Source organism: Ursus americanus, chromosome 3 (assembly GCF_024610735.1).
Source record: "Ursus americanus isolate L20-20 chromosome 3, mUrsAme1.1.p, whole genome shotgun sequence".
Classification (NCBI taxonomy): domain Eukaryota; kingdom Metazoa; phylum Chordata; class Mammalia; order Carnivora; family Ursidae; genus Ursus; species Ursus americanus.
Window position 1 is genome coordinate 86,750,936 of NC_142129.1, and position 20,463 is coordinate 86,771,398.

The 20,463-nt window shown below is 35.1% G+C and overlaps 1 protein-coding gene across 2 annotated transcripts in view; it reads right to left on the reverse strand.

Moving 5' to 3' along the window:
- The window catches only part of COG5 (component of oligomeric golgi complex 5), a 279,919-nt gene that overhangs the window by 246,437 nt on the left and 13,019 nt on the right, over positions 1-20,463 (reverse strand). For both annotated transcript variants that reach the window (XM_045793457.2, XM_045793458.2), the window contains 2 exons: positions 19,681-19,735; positions 19,510-19,579 (listed from right to left, as the gene is read on the reverse strand). In XM_045793457.2, the coding sequence (XP_045649413.1) occupies positions 19,510-19,579; positions 19,681-19,735 (125 nt within the window). The remainder of the gene's footprint in view (positions 1-19,509; positions 19,580-19,680; positions 19,736-20,463) is intronic.

Sequence of the window (20,463 nt, forward strand, 5' to 3'; positions counted from 1 at the left end):
TATAACCAAATATAATACACACATTATTCAGCACTAAAAAGAAATATCAAGCCAGGAAAAGGCATAGAGGACTCTTAAATGCATGTTACTAAGTGAAAGAAGTTAATCTGAAAAGGCTGTATATTGTATGATGCCAACTATCTAACATTCTGGAAAAGGCAAAACTATGGAGAAAGGAAAAAGATCAGTGGCTGCCAAAGTTTGGAGGAATGAATAGGTAGAGTACAGAGGATTTTTAGGGCACTGAAAATACTCTGTATAACACTATAATGATGGACATATGTCACCATACATTTGTCCCAAACCACTGAATATACACCAAGAGTGAACCCTGATGTAAACTATGGACTTTGGGAGACAATGATGTATCAATGTAAGTTCATCAATTCTAACACATGTACTGTTCTGGGGGGTTGGAGGGAGATGGTGATTAGGGGGGAGGCCATGCATGCGTGGGGACAGGGGATATAGGAGACACCTCCATCTTCCTCTTACTTTTGCTGTGAACCTAAAACTACTCTAAAAAAGTCTTTGAAATAGATACAGATATTACAAACACGGAAAACCACACACAAAAATTACAGCTAACTGAACTTGGAACCACCATGCAGATCAGAAGACAAAATCATGTCAGCGACTACAGAAGCCCTCCATGTATGTACCCTACGCCAGTCATGATGCCCTCCATCCATTCCCCTCTAGCTCTCCCATCCCAACCAAGAAATACTACTCTGGTTTTTGTAGTAATCACTTCCTTACTTTTATTTATGGTTTTATTACTGAAATCTATATAGCTAACTGCTATAGTTTAAACTCACCTTTTTTTTTTTTTTAAATCCATATAGGTTCCCTCACCATTTCTTACTTTTTCTTTGCAATCTGCTAAGTATATTCAACCATCTGTCCTATAGTTTCCCACAGACTGGGATTCAAAGAGTGCATTCCCCACAGGGCAGTTGAACCCATTCCTCTGTCTTGCATGTTTGCTATATGTTGGCAGTTGGATGTAGGCAGCTTTGTCAGACTTGGGCTTAATATTTTGGGTATTTTCCTTAGGTAGTGGTGCATGTGCAGCACATGTGTGACTTTCTCTATTTCTGTGTCATTAGCAGTCACTGATACTCAATGTCAAAATCCATTAAAATATAGAGATTATTCCAATTCTATCATTTTGTCTTTATTTGCTAGCATATAAAATTTCTCTGTAAAAAGAAACTTTACCTCACCTACTATTTGTTTACCTGGTGGTACTGTTCATACAGAAAAGTAAAAATAAATACTTGATTCTTTCCCTTGCTTCATCAGATTTCAAAATTAGATACTGCTTTCCTGATATCTACTAAAGATGAACAATTAGTGGGTTTTGTTTTGTTTGGGCTCTCAGTATGAACTCAGAGATTTAAACATAATAAAGGATGCCAAACCACTGCAGCTCTTATCCTTGCAGACGCTCACCTTGTCCCTTTGCGGCCAGTGGGAACCTCTGAGGGTGATCAATTGTACCAAATGCCGGAGAAAGAGGTTTCCCAGAACCCAGGACTTCCAGTGCTAAACCTAAGATTGTTGCTCACCCCAGTGGCTCTTCAAGTTGGCTCCTCAATGCTTTTGTCTTGACTCTAGTTAGTAGTAGCTAATAGCTTCCTTGATATACAGTATAAAAAAAATTCCGGGATCATTTTATTTATTTCATGCCCCACACCTAGAATCAAAGATTTATCAAAGAAGCCCTGGTTTCTTTCGGGTTTATTTTTTTTTAATAATATTTTTTTATTATATTATGTTAGTCACCATACAGTACATCCCTAGTTTTTGACATAAAGTGGTTTCTTTTAGAAGTCAGCAGCATTTCAAGAACACATTCTGGGAACTAGGTTTGCTCATTTCTGTGACTTCACAGCAGACGTAGCTAGGAAATGTCAGAATAAAATTATCACATAAATATTCATTTTCTTTATTCCATAATACACATAAAACATTCTCAGATATTATACATATACATATGTACAAAAATTTATACATATGTGATGTATATATCAAGATAAAATTAAAATACCTCATGAGTTCATACTGATATTTCCAATTAAAAAACACAGGGTGTTTACTTATTCTTCTAACTTACATCTATACATTATTTCTTCCACAGAGACTCTGGCTCTCAGAGACACAAGAAATAACAGAATTGGAATAATTTAAAATTATCCATTTGCTTTGTTGCACAACACACAGAAAACATTATCTCAATACAAAACCCACACTACTAACACAAATATGAGAGCCTAAGATGGTTTTTAAAAATTATTTGCACATGCTCTCCCTACATTTTTTTTTTTACAGTTGAGTTTTGTCAAAACATACAGCCGTTACATATTATATTCTCCTTTATATCCTTCATTTAATCTCAGCTCTAATGGTCATCACCAGTCTTACTTTAGTGTTTAGTGTTTCTCTAATCATTCTCAAGTACACTATCAGATTCCCAAGGAAAGCTTTATTGGAACCATCTTCCCTGCATTCTTGTTTGTGGATGGCTATCTCTATACTTGAAAATCAGTTTGGCAGGTCTACCAATTACCTATTGCTGCAGGAAAAAACCAACCCAAAACCTAGTGGTTGAAAATGATTTGTTAGGTCTCACAATTCTGTGGGTAATTTTGGCAGGGTTCAAATGCTCCCTGTGCTGTCACCTGGGATTACTGACTCTGCTGCACCTGGCTAACAAGGAGGCTAGTCTGGACAGTACCAGAAGACTTCACTCCAGTGCCCGGTGCCTCAGTGCTTCTGCGACTATCATCGCCACATGGTTAGGTGGGGCTTCCTCACAGCATGGTGGTCTCAAGGTAGTTGGACGGCTTACACAGACAGTGGCTTTCCCAGAGCAGAGCAAAAGCGGCTATGCCCCCTGGAGGCGAGGTCCAGAACTAGCACAAAATCACTTCCACAGCACAGGTTGTTTGGTTTTGCTACAGTAGTTGCTCTGATTTTACAGTAGTCGGGGACACTAGCATTTTATGTTGCAGTTATCTTCCCTCTTCCTTCCTGGCACATTCACTCGTTTGGTGTGTAATTATACAGCCAGTAAAATAAGGCATCATTCCAATTCTATCTACAATAAATTAGATAAAATTATTTGACACCACATCAACTGAAAACTAAAAAGGACCCTACTAAAGTATATGATGAAAATCATGTAGCTATAAACCATAAAACACATAGAAAAGAGAAAATGTTTTAAGGATGATTTCTTCCTTCTTTATTCAAACATTTTCTCAAACTTTCTTACTACTTTCAAAATTAAAAAATTAAATTAAAAACTTTCCAGTAAAAAGCTAATATATGTGTATGACTTAAAAAATTAAAAAGTAAAATGATAAAAAGTTAAAAAATATTTTGAAAAGATAAAAATGTTATATAATAGGTATGAGGATTATATCTCAACAGAGCTGTTACACTGAAAGTTAAAAAACTCATTTTCTTATATAATTTTAAAGTTAAAAAATTTAAATACCCTATGTAAAAGATAATAAGCTCTTCAAAATTTCTTTCTGAAAAACTCTTAGGCAGTTCAGAAGCAAACAATGTTACTAAAATGAGCTAAGATAGATGATTCTTGGGGTGATAATTAAATTCAACTCATGTATTCATGTATATAGATGAAGTCAGAAGCCTCTGCTTGGTGAAAGAAAAGGCTTCTGGAAAGAGAGTGAAATGGGGATAAAAAGCAAAAAGAATTAAATGTAAAAGTACTTTCTTCTAATTGAGAGAACAATCATAGTGATTTTATGTTCAAGGCAAAAACAACTTTGTAGCTCTTTCTTGCTTTCTTATACCACATGCATTTAAATGAATTAGGAGCTCAAAGAATAAAAAGATTAAACAGGAACATTAAAGTTTCCCCAATGTTCAAAACAGAAATGACTAGACAAAGTGAACAGAATAAAAATGGTTAAAACATCATAAGCTTCCAAAGAGCCTCTAGACTTCAAAATAGTTTTAAAGGCAGCACATTTCTAAGATGAATTTCCTTCCTAAAGTATGCCTGCATAGGACTCAATCCAGGAAAAATTAAACACTGGAAATAAAGATACCAAAATGTCCACAGGCATATTTCTTTCTCTTTATTTTCCCTTCCTCTTTTTCTTGCTTTATAATAATTTGGCTAAAGTTATTCAACTTAGTTGTTCCTCTAGTAAAATATTTTTTTAAAATAAGGGTATAGAAAATTAGGGCAAATATTTAATAACAATAATAAAAGTAAAAAGTATTTATCTTAAACACAAACAATCCTGACCTCTCATGTTTGTGGAACCATAAAAAATAAAAACATTCTTAAAAGATGACAGCTTCACAGAATCATAGCATTTCAGAGCTGGAAGGGAATTCACAGATTCACTCCAAACTTTCATTGTAAAAAAAAATATACCACCACCACCACAACAAAAATGGTAATTAGGTGTGGTGAAGGATGAGTTAAGTAACCTTATTGTGGTAATCATCTCACAATATACACACGTATGAAATCATCATGTTATACAGTTTAAACTTACACAATGTTATATGTCAGTTATATCTCAATAAAGCTGTGGGGGAAAAGATACTCAAGTTCCTTCACTACCATGCAGCTAGAGTGATGAAGAATAGCAGTCAGGCCTCAGAAGTCCTAGACCAGTGTACTGTACTTCATTACTTGTTCCTGATTTTTTTTCTTAACCCACAGCAAGCTTCTGGAAAACAGAAACTATACTGTCTGCCTTTTTTATATTTTCCACAGAATCAAAAGCAAAGAATATGAAATTTAGAGAAAGAAATCTCATTTTGCAGTTATAACGCTGCTGCACACTGGCTTTATGCAACTCCAGCAAGTAACTTTCAGAACCTTTGTTTACTCATCCATAAAATGATGAAACACGCAACTGGTCACATTATTATAAAAGTCAAATGATTCTGAATACTTGAAATTTTCATTCATTATAAAATCCTATATAAACATGAAATTTCCCTTATTGCTAATAGCTAGCTAAGAGGCAAAAATAGTTTCTTAAAACTTACGGTCACATAAGAACTAGGAAGATCGGTAGGGGAAGAAAGGGATAAAGAAAGGGGGGGGTAATCAGAAGGGGAAATGAAACATGAGAGACTATGGACTATGAGAAATAAACTGAGGGCCTCAGAGGGAAGGGGGGTGGGGGAATGGGACAGACTGGTGATGGGTAGTAAGGAGGGCACGTATTGCATGGTGCACTGGGTGTTATATGCAACTAATGAATCATCGAGCTTTACATCGGAAACCGGGGATGTACTGTATGGTGACTAACATAATATAATAAAAAATCATTAATTAAAAAAAAATTAAAAAAAAAGAAAAATAAAGTAAAATATTTAGAAAAAAAAATAAAATAAAAAGAGCAAAAAAAAAAAACTTACAGTCAAAGGAATGTACTGAACAAAGGGGGAAAAAATGAAATGCATGACTTTGACAGGTTTAAGATCTGGAGCTAAAAGCAAGGAAGTGAAGTAAAATTAAAATTTTAATTGAAAAATCAAATTTTAATTCACTGCCTAAAATTAAACATAAATCTACCATCCTTACATGTTAGTTTATTCTTTCATAAGAAAAAGAATTCCCCTGAACATAATGCCATGATTTTGAGTACAAAATGAGAAAGTTATCCTAAAAAAGCAGTATTTAAATCCCAAATTAACTATAAGGAGGTATTGTTTTAACGTGTATTTTAACATAAAAGTAAAACATTAACTTGCAGGAGAGAACTCTTACAGTGTTCTGGGCACTTGCAGTGCCCATACTCCTCAGGAAAGTAGCTTGTGCAGGTCCTTACACGTGGTTCACCAAACTTCAGGTCATATAGGACCTTGAGACCTTAGCCACAACTGATTAGATTGGAGAAACAATGCTAGGTCAAAAGAAACCACACCAAGTGTGTCACCAGTGGCCCATGACATTGTCTTGCACAAGAACTGCCCAAAATTGTTACTGGCAGGGAAGTGGCAATAAGCAGAAACCTTCAAACAAAAGCAGCAAGAGAAGAAACAATGAGTAAGTGAAAAGGAGAATGAGAGTTAACCCACAGTGGCGGAAGAAAAAGTAGGAGCTAGAGATGCAAACACACAGAGCCTGAGTCACAGAAAAGCACGAATGCTGATATGCTACTACAGGCCAAGCAATGTCTTACTGTGCAGGCATGTCACACTGTTGCAGGATTCCTCTTTGGCTGTTAGGACAGGTTTTCATGCATCCTCACTGCTCCACATGCTCTTAAGCAGCTATCCCTGAAATACCCTGAAAGTATCTCTTCTCTATATGAAAAAGACTAAGACATCCAAACTCTTCTCACATGCTATATTTCTCAAGTTGTTATAGGAGAGATGTGTAAGTATATTTTAAAATTTTTTTCGTATACCATGTATGTTTTGTTCAGAAACATATGCTACATATTTAGAAAAAATATTAAAACTGGGGCACAGACTAAGGAAAAGATCATTTTACTCATTTCTTAAATATTTAACTGTTGGGCATATAATGCTATGCTAAGGCTTGAGATTCAAATATTAACAATATATGATCACAGCCCTTAAAGAGCTCAGTCTTAAAAGAGAGTATGAAGAAGGTAAAGGCTATGCAGAAAGTACTATAATGAAATTATCTATAGGATTTTAAAGGAATCAAAAAATGAAAAATATTCTGCTTTGCCAGAGGCTCTCACAAAAGAATTGACACATCAGTTAGAATCTGCTGAATGACAAGAACATTCTGAGTTAGAGAAAAAAAGAAAATGTGCAAAGAAATAAATGTGAGAATTTCTAGCAAAAGGCAAAGCTGATAAAGGCAAGCAGAGGCCATATCATGAAAGGGCTTACATGCCATATTGAGGACTTGACACTTCATTCTATTTCTTGTTAAGAAATTAATGAATAATTTTATCAGGAGAATAAAATAATCTGATGTTTGTTTTATAAAAAAGATGAGACGTCAGTTTTCTATTTTCACTATGGCAGATTAGGTTGTTAGCTTACCACTGAAAACAACTAAAAGTGTTGTATGACATGTAAAAAATGTCCAAAAAGCATCAAAGAAGTGATAGAACATAGAAATACCAAGCTAAAAGTGAAGCGCACAGGAGAATCCAGAGAGAAAAGAAGCAAATCCACTTGTAATCTGAGAACAGTTGCTAATCTTAGAAAACTACATACTACATCTTGACAGCCTCAGAGGCCAAGTGGAGTAGACACTTAAAATTGATTAAATTTAATGTTGTTCTTGGACCGATAGTGATTTCTGATGCCATGCAGAAACAAAACCAATCTTCTCTGAAGGACTCAAATATTCTCAGAAATAACTTCTTAAAAAAGAAAAATGCCTAGCACACAGCAAAAGATAATCAGGCACCCAAAGAAACTGAACTCCATTAGACAAAACAGGCAAACATACTACAAAAATAAACATACCCACAAACACTACAAATACTGTACCTCCCAGAGTCAGGTAACAGAAAACCTCAGCAGAATACATACAACAAAGTAAAAGTCTGAACACAAGAAATAGGATAGGTCATACAGCATTTCAGGAAAATAAAAACAGAACTTCTAAAAATAAACATTACCAAAATTTAGCAAAATAATAATATACTAGTTTAACCACAGGTTATAATTGGCTAAAGAAGGAAATAATGAAATGAAAATACAATCAGAAAAAAGTCCAGGAAAGAAGAAAAAAAAAAACCCACAGATTAAGGAAAAGTGAATTAAAATGACTTGGATGACAAAGAAAGTTGAGCATACATTTATCAGATTCCAAAGACAAAGGAGAGAGAGAATGATATATATTTGAAGAAATCATGGCTTAGAAAGGATGAAAGAGAGAAATTCACAGATAGAAAAAGAAAACTAATTACACTTGAGACAAATAAAAAAGAACCACATTCTGAAACTGAAGGGAATCAAAAAGAAGAGACTATCCTAAAAGAGGCCAGAGGAAAACTATAGATTACCTGCAAAAGTCCAAACAGATTGAAAGGTTTTCAACAACTAAAATAGAGGGCAGAACATAATGGAATGATATCTTCCAAGTGTAGAAAATAATAAGAAAAGAAAGAAAGAGAGAAAAGAAAAAAGAAAAGAAAAAAGAAAAGAAAGAGAAGGAAGGAAGGAAGGAAGGAAGGAAGGAAGGAAGGAAGGAAGGAAGCGAACGAACCAACAGGTCAAAAACCAACTTTTAAAATGAGCAAAACATCTGAATAAGAGAAGATATACAAATGGCTAATAGGCATTATAATTAACAGTCTGTTTCTTGGTTTGTCTCTCTCCCCTTTTCCCTTTGCTCGTTTGTTTTCTTAAGTTCCACATATGAATGAAATCATATGGTATTTGTCTTTCTCTGATTAATTTTGCTTAGTATTATATTCTCTAGCTCCATCTATACTATTGCAAATGGTAAGAGTTCATTCTTTTTGTGGCTGAATAACATTCCATTGTGTTATATATATCACATCTTCTTTATCCATTCATTGATTGATAGGCACTTTGGTTGTTTCCATATCCTGGCTATCGTAAATAATGCTTCCATACACACAGGGGTGTAGGTATCCCTCTGAATTAGTGTTTTTGTTTTCTTTGGGTTAATACACAGTAGTGCAATTGCTGAATGATAGGGTTAATTCTATCTTTAACTTCTTGAGGAACCTCCATACTGTTTTCCACAGTGGCAGCACCAGTTTGCATTCCTACCAACACTGATAGTTACCAGAGGGAAGGTGGGGCGGGGGGGGTTAAATAGACGATGGGGATTAAGGAGTGAACTTATTGTGATGAGCACCAAGTGATACATGGAATTGTTGAATCACTGTATTATATACCTGAAACTAATAACACACTGTAAAAAAAAAAAAAGTAAAATTATTTTTAAAAATGGCCGATAGGCACAATAAAAGATGCTCAATATCGTTAGTCATTAGGGAAATTCAAATTAAAACAACCATGAAGGGTGTGCCTGGGTGGCTCAGTCAGTTAAGAATCTGCCTTCAACTCAGGTCATGATCCCAGGGTCCTGGAATTAAGCCCCACACTGGGCTCTCTGCTTAGTGGGAAGTCTGCTTCTCCCTCTCTTTCTGCTCTTCCCCCGGCCCTCTGCCCGCTCATGCTCTCTCTCTCTCTCTCTCTCTCTCAAATGAATAAAATCTTTAAAAAATAAATTTAAAAAATTAAAGAGAAAATAAAACAACCATTATACCCAATAAGATGGCTATATTAAAAGAAATGTTGTAAGAAATAAAGAAATTAAAACTTTCATAAATTGCTGATAGGAATGGAAAATGGTACAGCTGCTTTGGAAAACAGTTTGGCATTCCTCAAAAAGTTTCTTTTTCCACAAATTGAGAAATAATTGACATATCACATTGTCTAAGTTTAAGATTGTATGCATATTAATTTGATATATCAAAATATTAAACAAGTAGCAGGGGCATTGATTTAATAAGTGTTAATACAGATATATCAGTATTTCATTCCTTCTTTTGACTGCATTTATAAAACAAAGAAAAAAACTAAAGCATAGAAAAATAAACAAGAATTATTTCAAACCAAATAACTACAGAAAAAGTAGTATTATTTAAAACAGAAAGGCCTGATTAGTACTGGCGGTTTTACATAACAACCGGAAAAACTGGGAGTCTTGTAATCAATCAGCACCAATCTCTAATGATCTCATATAATAACTAGAAGAGGAGTCCACCACTAGTCACACGCAACATACAATTAAAAAGTTCAACACTACATTCAAAACTGATTATCTGAACGTCCCAAAGAAAACAGATCTACACTGAACAGAACAAGATTTAGCATCTAGCAGCCAAAAATACTCTACCTGATTTTGTAAATAAAATTCTATCGGAACACAGCCAATTTAACTATAACATAGTTGAATAGTTGCAACAGAGATATGGTAGCCCAAGAACCTAAAATATTTACTACATGGCCACTTACAAAAAAAGTTTGCCAATTCCTGTATAGATAACTCCTTCTAGATGAATCTATTAATTATATATTAAGACACATTTTTTGTTTTTTCAACAAAGGCAATCTAGTAACAGTGAGACAAGCAATGAACTACAATTCAAAGCAATGAGATACCCAAAACCAAAAATATTTCTGAATATACGAAGTTTTAAAAATGCACAACCTAAACAAAATGCAGAGATGAATATCGTATGATGTAACAAGTGAAACTTAATTATGAAAAGTACCTCAGGCTAATAAGCAGTTACTCAGGCATAAATCAGACTATTAAACCAGGTGCCATGCCATAACCACAAATAAATTAACTGAAGAACTTTGCTGATGGGAAACAAAATTTTTTGTTTGGATACTGTAAGACTGTTATAATCCTGAAGGAAGAAAATAGTAATAAAGAAAAAAGAATTAAAAGCTGGAATAAGATTAAGAAGATACATATTCCAAAAAAACAAATCAATGGTATTTGCACTTCTGTTACCAGACTTGGTCTGAATGTAATCAATACAGTATGTTACATGTTTTGCAATCTGCTCTTGAAGATGTTTAAAGCACTTAAGAAACTATATCAACTATCTTCATGACTACAGCTTTGTAATATAGCTTGAAATCCGGAATCCTGATGCCTCCAGTATTGTTTTTCTTCTTTAGAATGGCTCTGGCTATTGGGGTATTTTGTGGTTCCATATAAATTTTAGGATTGTTTGTTCTAGCTCTGTGAAAAATGCTGATGGTATTTTGATAGAGATTGCATTAAATGTGTAGATTGCTTTGGGTAGTATAGACATTTTAACAATGTCTGTTCTTCCAATCCATGAGCATGGAATGCTTTTCCATTTCTTTGTGTGCTCTTCAATTTCTTTCACAACACAAAAACAGACACATAGATCAATAGAACAGAATAGAGAACCCAGAGGTGGACCCACAACTATATGGTCAACTAATCTTCAATAAAGCGGGAAAGAATATCCAATGGACCCACAACTCTATGGTCAACTAATATTCAATAAAGCAGGAAAGAATGTCCAATGGAAAAAAGACAGTCTCTTCAACAAATGGTGTTGGGAAAACTGGACAGCAACATGCAGAAGAACGAAACTGGACCACTTTCTTACACTATACACAAAAATAAATTCAAAATGGATGGAAGACCTTAATGTGAGACAAGAAACCATCAAAATCCTAGAGGAGAACACAGGCAGAAACCTCTTTGACCTCAGCCACAGCAATTTCTTACTCAACACATCACCAGAGGCAAGCGAAACAAAGGCAAAAATGAACTACTGGGACTTCATCAAGATAAGAAGCTTCTGCACAGCAAAGAAACAAGCAACAAAACTAAAAGGCAGCCTACGGAATGGGAGAAGATATCTGCAAACAACATATCAGATAAAGAGGATCCAAAATCTACAAAGAACTTATCAAACTCAACCCAAAAAACACATAACACAGTTAAGAAATGGCAGAAGACATGAACACTTTTCCAAAACAGATGTCCAGATGGCTAACAGACACATGAAAAGACGCTCAACTTCACTCATCATCAGGGAAATATACATTAAAACCATGACGAGATACTATCTCACACCTGTGAGGATGGCTAAAATTAACAACACAAGAAACAACAGGTGTTGGCGAGGATGAGGAGAGAGGAGAACCCTCTTGCACTGCTGGTGGGATTGCAAACTGGTGCAGCCACTCTGGAGAACAGTATGGAGGCTCTCAATACGTTAAAAATAGAGCTACCCTCCGATCCAGCAATTGCACTACAACGTATTTAACCAAAGGATACAAACTACAGATTCAAAGGGATACATGCACCCCGATGTTTATAGCAGCGTTATCAACAATACCCAAACAATGGAGAGAGCCCAAATGTCCATCGACTGATGAATGCATAAAGAAGACGTAGTATATGTATACAATGGACAATTACTCAGCCATCAAAAAGTATGAAATCTTGCCATTTGCAACAACATGGATGGAGCTACAGTGTATTATGCTAAGTGAGGTAAGTTAGTCAGAGAAAGACAAATCCATATGATCTCACCAGATGTGGAATTTAAGAAAGAAAACAGATGAACATATGGGAAGGGGGAAAAAAAAAAAGAGTGGGAAGTAAGCGATAAGAGACCCTTAACAAACAGAGGGTTGATGGACATAAGTGGGTGGGGATGAGCTAGATGGGTGATGGGTACTAAGGAGAGCACTTATGATGTGCACTGGGTGTTTTATGTAAGTGATGAATCACTGAATTCTACAGAAGCCAATACTGCACTGTACTTTAACTAAAATTTAAATTAAAAAATAATTAAAAAAAGAAAATCTATCAAATTTATAATTTTGTTTAAACGTTTAAAGAATTTGGTTAAGTAAGTTTGTTACCAGTTTTTAAATGTCTGAGGCAATAGAATTTCTTGAATTTATAAGTTCTGACTTACTACTTGCATAAGTAGTCTATAAACATTTAAAGAGGTAGTGATTATTTAATGTTAATGAATTACTGTTTAAGACAAACTAGAAATTTCTAAAATATAAGCGATGAGGGATGCCTGGCTGGCTCAGTCAACAGAGCATGCAACCCTTGATCTCGGGGTTCTAAGTTTGAGACCCACATTGAGTGTAGAGATTACTTAAAATCTTAAATAAATAAAATATAGGTGATGTGTATTCTCCATTCAAGAAAGCTCCCCAGATATTAAAAATTCTATCAAAAGTATTCACACTAAAGTCAAAATATAAGTGCAATGTGTAACATAAACCTAGGTGTGTTATAGACCAAACCAACATCCTCCAACTCATAGAAGCCTAAATCATTAAACACTTCTTTACTGTTAGGTTTTTAATAGATTTTGTGCTGGGAAAACTGGACAGCAACATGCAGAAGAACGAACATTAGACATTCTAAACATTAGAGGTCTTTTAGCAGCTGAAAAGTCACAGTACTACAAGAAAATACACAGAAAGAATCAAAAGATGGTAATATTAATTCTAGCTAAAGATGACAAATATGATATAAATGAATATAAAAACATTTTTTCTGGACAGAGCTCTAACTTACCTACAAAAGTTAAAGACATAATTTCAAGCCAAAAAAAAGTAACTATAATTTATATATAGCTTAATAAAAAGCTTAGTAAGACTTAGAAAGAAGCAATATTGAGAAAGATGAAATGTACAGTTACAGACCAAATTTGGAGAGTTAGAGGGGGCAGGAAGTTGAGAAAATTTTGTTGTACACTTAGGTGAATTATAGCTCAATAAAGCTATATTAAAAAAAAAAAACAGGTCTGAGGTAAGGTACTGAGAAAGTTGGAAAATCAGAGGAGATAGAAAAAAGAAAATGGACCATAAGGGTTTAGGATTTCAGTGGTGAATTGTATGGTCATGGGAGTAGATGGCTCAGGTAGAGCTCGGATGAAGATCATAACTAGAGTTAAGAAAGTCAAAGAGTGAGGACAGAATGATGGGTGGATTACTATGGGTACTAAAGCCAGAAACTATGATGTAAAGACTTTCACTGTAAAGATGACTGAGCCAGGTCTGTCTTTAGTGAAGAAGGAAGCTGACAGATACATGTCATAAGTAAGAAGGACAAAGAGAAATGGCTTAAGTTAATCCTTTTAATGCACACTTTCATTGCCGTTCTCTGGATATGCCCTGCAAGCCTCCACCTCTCACGCCTTTGTTACACTCTTCCGTCTGTAATTCCCTACTCTCATCCTAGCCTACCCAAATCCTACCTATCCTTTAAAACCCTTATCAATTGCATTCATTCTTAAAGATTTATTTCAAAGCTGTCAACAGCCTACTTCTTTGAGCCTATCTCCTTTCTTAAGCATTAAACACTTCATAGAACTATCCAATTGCATGTAATTTCTCTCTCCTGTGAATACTTATTGTTTCTTTATTTATTTTGGCATTTATGTAATCAGTATTTTATTAGGTCATTTTGTATAGTCATCGTATTTCCTTTAACCATGACATAAACTTTTTGAAAACAAGTACTATCTCACCCATCTTTGTATTCTCTGCTTTAACTAACACAATAGCTCTCACAGGAGATGTTCCAATGTCTTACTAAGAAAATCAGAGCTGCTTAGTTATCAATCCCTCATTGTCTTATCTACAGTCTTTATTTTCAAACAATATCGGCATTAAATCATACTATGCCTACCAACAATATGAAAAGAAAATTTTAAAAACCTACGGTTCACCTGGGTGGCTCAGTCAGTTAAGCATCTGCCTTTAGCTTGCGTCATGATTCCAGGGTCCTGGGATCGAGTCCTGCATCAGGCTCCCTGCTCAGCAAGGAGTCTGCCTTCCCTCTCTCCCTGCCGTTCCCCCACCCCCACTTGTGCTCTCTTTCTCAAATAAATAAAATCTTCAAAAAAAAAAAACTTCATTATTTCCTTTATGGAGTCAATTTTCAAAAATCAATTCTATATAAAATAGCAACGAACAATAGAAAAATAGAATTTTTAAAAAAATACTATTTAACAGTAACAAAACTGAAATCAAAATATGGCTGAAATTAAAGAAAACCTACATGCATGAAGAGATAACATATTTATGAGTTAGAAGATTCAATATTGTTAAGATGTCAATTCTCCCCAAATTCACCTATGGCTACAGTACATTTCCAGTCAAAATCCTAACCAGCTTTTCCCAGATGTCCATCGACTTACGAATGGATAAAGAAAGTGTGGTGTATATATATATAATGAAATATTATTCAGCCAACAAAAAAAACAAAATCTTGCCATTTGCAATGACATGGATTGAACCAGAGACTATTATGCTAAGCTAAATAAGTCAATCAGAGAAAGGCAATTATCATATGATTTCACTCATATGTGGAATTTAAGAAACAAAACAGAGGAGCATAGGGGAAGGGAGGGAAAAATAAAACAAGACAAAATCAGAGAGGGAGACAAAACCATAAGAGACTCTTAATCATAGGAAACAAGCTGAGGGTTGCTGGAGGAAGAGGGGTGAGGGGAATGGAGTAACTTGGGAACTGGGTAATGGACATTAAGGAGGGCACATGATGTAATGAGCACTGGGTGTTATATAAGACTGATGAATCACTGAACTCTACCTCTGAAACTAATAATATGCTGCATGTTAATTATTTGAATTTAAATTTAAAAAACTAAAAACTAAAAAATGAATTTAAAAAAGAAAATAAGTTCATCAAATGAGTATCAGCCAGAGCTACGAGATTAGCCTTGAACAAAACTGACTTCATTCTAAGAACTTGAATTACCTTGCTTTTCATTGTAACATGGGTTTGTAATTCTAAAAGTACTTTTCTGTACTCTAGGAGTGAGACAAAATTATCACCAATATTCTCAATACTAAGAGAATGGGAAGAAATAAAAAATAAAATAAAAATAAAAATTACAAAACCTATCCTACAAAAAATAGAATGATAAAACATTATGTTAGAAGAATTTGTTTTTAAAAGAATTTATTTATTTATTTATTTATTTATTTATTTATTTATTTGACAGAGAGACAGACAGCCAATGAGAGAGGGAACACAAGCAGGGGGAGTGGGAGAGGAAGAAGCAGGCTACCAGTGGAGCAGGGAGCCCGATGCAGGGCTTGATCCCAGGACCCCGTATATTAAAAATACAAATGATACTAGAAAAAAAATCGTAACCAGCTTTTTAGTAGAAATTAGTAAACTGATTCTAAAATTCATAGGTAATTGCAAACATACTAAAATAGTATCCTTTTTCAAGATCATTTGGCTGAAAGAAGGCTTACTAAAAAGCTACAGCAATTAAGATAGTGTACTATTAATATAAAGGCAAAAGCTAGATCAACTGAAGAGAGTAAAAAGTCCAGAAATAAGCCCACGTATATAAAGTCAATAAACATTATGAAGGCAACAAAAAAATTCAACAAGGAAAGAAAAGTTGTTTTCAAGAAATGGTGTTAGCAATCCATAAAAGCAAATTTGATAATTTGGACTTCATCAAAATTTACAATTTTTCTGTTTCAAAAGACACCACTTTAATGAAAAGCAGGGGCGCCTGGGTGGCACAGCGGTTAAGCATCTGCCTTCGGCTCAGGGCGTGATCCCGGCGTTCTGGGATCGAGCCCCACATCAGGCTCCTCCACTATGAGCCTGCTTCTTCCTCTCCCACTCCCCCTGCTTGTGTTCCCTCTCTCGCTGGCTGTCTCTATCTCTGTCGAATAAATAAATAAAATCTTTAAAAAAAAAAATGAAAAGCAATAGACTGGGAGAAAGATTAACAAATCATTTACTGGGAGAAAACATTTGCAAATCATATATTGTAGCATAATATATTAAAAAAACTCTTAATTGGGTATTTATCTAAAGAAAACAAAAACACTAATTCAAAAAGATATATGCACCCCATGTTCACTGGCGCATTATCTGCAATAGCCAAGATGTGGAAGCAACCTAAGGGTCCACTGATAGATAAATAAAGAAGACATGGTGTACACGTACACACACACACACACACACACACAGAGGAATATTATGCAGCCATAATAAAGAATGATAGCATGACATTTGCAACAATTTGGATAGACCTAGTGGGTATTACGCTAAGTGAAATAAGTCAGAGAAAGACAAATGTCATATGATTTCAATTACATATGGAATCTAAAAAACAGAACGAATACACAGAAAAATCAGAAACAGACCCATAAATACAGAGACCACACTGATGATCAGCAGAGAGGAGGGAGATGAGTGAAGGGGAGTGGGAGGTACAGCCTTCCAGTTATGGAATAAGTAAGTCACACGGATGAAAGGTACAGCAAAGAGAATATAGTCAACGGTCATGGAATAGTGTTACATAGGGACAGATGGTAGTTACACTTGTGAGCACAGCATAATGTACAGAGTTGTTGAATCACTACGTTGTATACCTAAAACTAATGTAACATTGTATGTCAATTACTCATCAAAAAAAAAATTACAACAATAAGATAACCCAATTTTAAAATGCCTAAAAGATATGAAATAGACTGAGTAAACTAAAGAAGATATACTAATGGATTTTAGCTTACATTTTGTAAATGGCTAATGATACTGAGTACCGCACAAGAAACGGTACTCAGTATCATTAGCCATTTACAAAATGTAAGCTAAAATCCTAATGAGATACCACTGCACACCCAGTAGAAGGCCCATAATCAAAAGAGAACAACAAGTGTTGGTAAGAATGCGTAGACACTGGAATCCTCCTACATTGCTGATGGGCATATAAAATAGTATAGGCACTTTGGAAAACAATATGGCAGTTCCTTAAGAACTTAAACTTACCATACAACCCAGTAATTGCATTTTTAGAAATCTACCCAAGAGAAATGAAAGCACAGGTCCATGCAAATACATGTGAGCAAATGTTCATAGCAGCATTATTCATAAAAGTCAATAACTAGAAATAATCCAAATATCCATCAACTGGTGAAGGGATGAACAAAATGTGTTACATCCATAAAACAGAACAGAATTCAGCAATTAAAAAAAAGAATGAACTACTGAAGACATTCTGCATCGTGGATGTACCTCAAAGGCATTATGCAAAGTGAACAAAGCCAGACACAAGACTATATCTTGTATAATTCCATTTATATGAAATGACCAGAAAAAGCAAAGGAACAGAGACAGAAAATAGATTAGTGACTGCCTAGAACTGGGAGTGGGAATAGGTACTGATGGCTGGAATAGACTGAAGGTTAAAATCTTGCCTTTTGCAACAACATGGATGGAGCTAGAGAGTATAATGTTAAGTGAAATAAGTCAGTCAGAGAAAGACAAACACCATATGATCTCACTCATGTGAAATTTAAGAAACAAAACAAACAAGCAAAATGGGGGGAAAAGAGAAAGAGAGAGAGAGAGAGAGAGACAAACCGAGAAACAGACTCTTTTAGAGAACTGATCATTATCAGAGGGGAGGGAGAAGGGAGAGGGGGAAATAACCGATGGGGACTAAAGAGTACACTTAACACGAAGAAGGAAAAAAAAAATGAAATGATAAAAAAAGAATTCATGGGTTGAAATCCTAACCCATGGGACTTTGGGCAGTGATTAGGTCATACAAGTGAACAACTCATGAAAGGGATTAGTGCCCTTATAAAACAGACCCGAGAAATCTCTCCTGCCCTGCCATTTGAGGACACAACAAGAAAATGACTATCTAATCATGATGAGCACCGAGTAATATATAGAATTGTTGAATCACTACATTGTACACTTGAAACTAATGGAACACTATATGTTAGGTATACTGGAATTAAAATTAAAAACTTAATTAAAAAAATAAAAAAGAAAAGAAAATTATTATCTGCAACCCAAAAGAGGGCCCTCACTAGGACATGTCCAGGCTGGTACCCTGATTCAGCCTTCCAGCCTCCAGAATTGTGAGAAAGAAATTTCTCTTTATAAGCCACCCAGTCTATGATATTTTGTTATAGCAGCCCAAATGAAACAAGACAATGGCCTACAGACCTGAGGGATCTTTTTGTGGTGATGGAAATGTTCTCAAACTGGACTACAGCAAAGACATTAGTTATTTTAATAATATTCTATATGTCCAAAAGGTTAAGTAGATTAAGGGAAAGTAAGAAAAGACCTGAATCAAATTTCTACGGATGAAACAAAAATGTCTGAAATGAAAAATACACTGAATAAGATTAGGGGCAGATTAAACAGTACAGAAAAAATGATAAGTGAACTTGAAAACAAAGCAATAAAAATTATCTGAAACAGAACACACAGGGAAAAGAGGACTATGGGGAAAAAATAAACAGAGAATCCAGTGATCTGTGAGACATCCCTAAGGTGCCTGGAAGATTTGTAATTGCAGTCCCAGAAGGAAAGGGAGGAACAGAAAAAATATTTGGAAAAATAAAGGTCATAAAAATCACTGAATTCTAATCAAAAACTGAATTCCCAAAAATGCACAAGCACTCCTATTAGAACAAGTTACAAGTTTGGGTTCCTTACATTTGGTTACAGCATAAATGTTAGGTTTCTTCCTATTCTCTATCGAACAAATAATTTCGAATCTTAACAAGTTAGTAAATTATTATACACTGTAATAATAAGAATAAAAATAACTCACTTCAATAATTTAGACTTGTATTCTTTTAAACTGTGTATCTTGGGGTGCCTGTGTGGCTCAGTCGGTTAAGCATCCAATTCTTGATTTCAGCCCAAGTCATAATCTGAAGGTTGTGAGATCCAGCTCCCCAACCCCATCGGGCTCTGCACGGGGCATGGAATCTGCTGAAGATTCTCTCTCTCCCTCTCTCTCTCTCTCCCTCCCTCTCAAAAACAAAAACAAAAAAAACCCTGCATATCTTATTTTAAAGCTCTTAGTATTTTTCCCCTTTTCTCTCATATCCGCTTAATTTCTCAGAATTCATTCTCTTGAAATTTGTCCACTTATAAGAACAAAATGAATAATAAAGAAATGAAAAGAGAAAACCCACCTGAAGTCTTGCGAGTTGTGCAGTCCGGGCTACTATTTTATTGTATGGTTCCACGATTTTTGCTTTCATCCTAAAGGAAAATAAAGAGAGGAGTGACAATAAGATCATCTTCAAAATATCGATGGTTAAATTTCTTTCCATTCCACTTATTTACAAAATGAACAACGGTACCTATCAACAGCTCCCTGTAAAGCCCCAATTCTTGTCTGCATCATCTGAAGAACACCTAGGAAAACAAAATAGTTTCCATTACTTTACAAATTTACAAGGGCTCCAACCGGGGAAAAAAAATTATGTTAAAAGAAAAAAATCATACGTGTACACATACCCATATACAGAAAAACGTCAATCTTTTCTGCCACCATCACAACTTAAGCAACCAGTATCTTTGACCTGCACTATTTTTAAAGCTTCTAAGTAGTCTCCCCCTCCAATTCTTGTTCCTCTCAACAAGTCTCACAAATGGAGAGTGACTGCATAAGGAGCATCAGGTTTTCCGTTCTGGGTGATGAAAAAGTTCTGGAACTATACAGTAATGCTTGCACAACACTGTAAATATAATTAAGTACTAAAGTATATATTTTAAAATGATTAAGTTTCATGTTCATGTGTATTGTACTACAGGCACAAAAGAAGCAGCCTCAGTGCTCTTTAAAGGTGCAAATTGTACTGGAGGAGATAATGCTAAGTGAAATAAGTCAAGCAGAGAAAGACAACTATCATATGATTTCTCTCATCTATGGAACATAAGAACTAGGATGATCAGTAGGGGAAGAAAGGGATAAAGAAAGGGGGGGTAATCAGAAGGGGGAATGAAACATGAGAGACTATGGACTATGAGAAACAAACTGAGGACTTCAGAGGGGAGGGGGGTGGGGGAATGGGATAGACCGGTGATGGGTGGTAAGGAGGGCACGTATTGCATGGTGCACTGGGTGTTATACACAACTAATG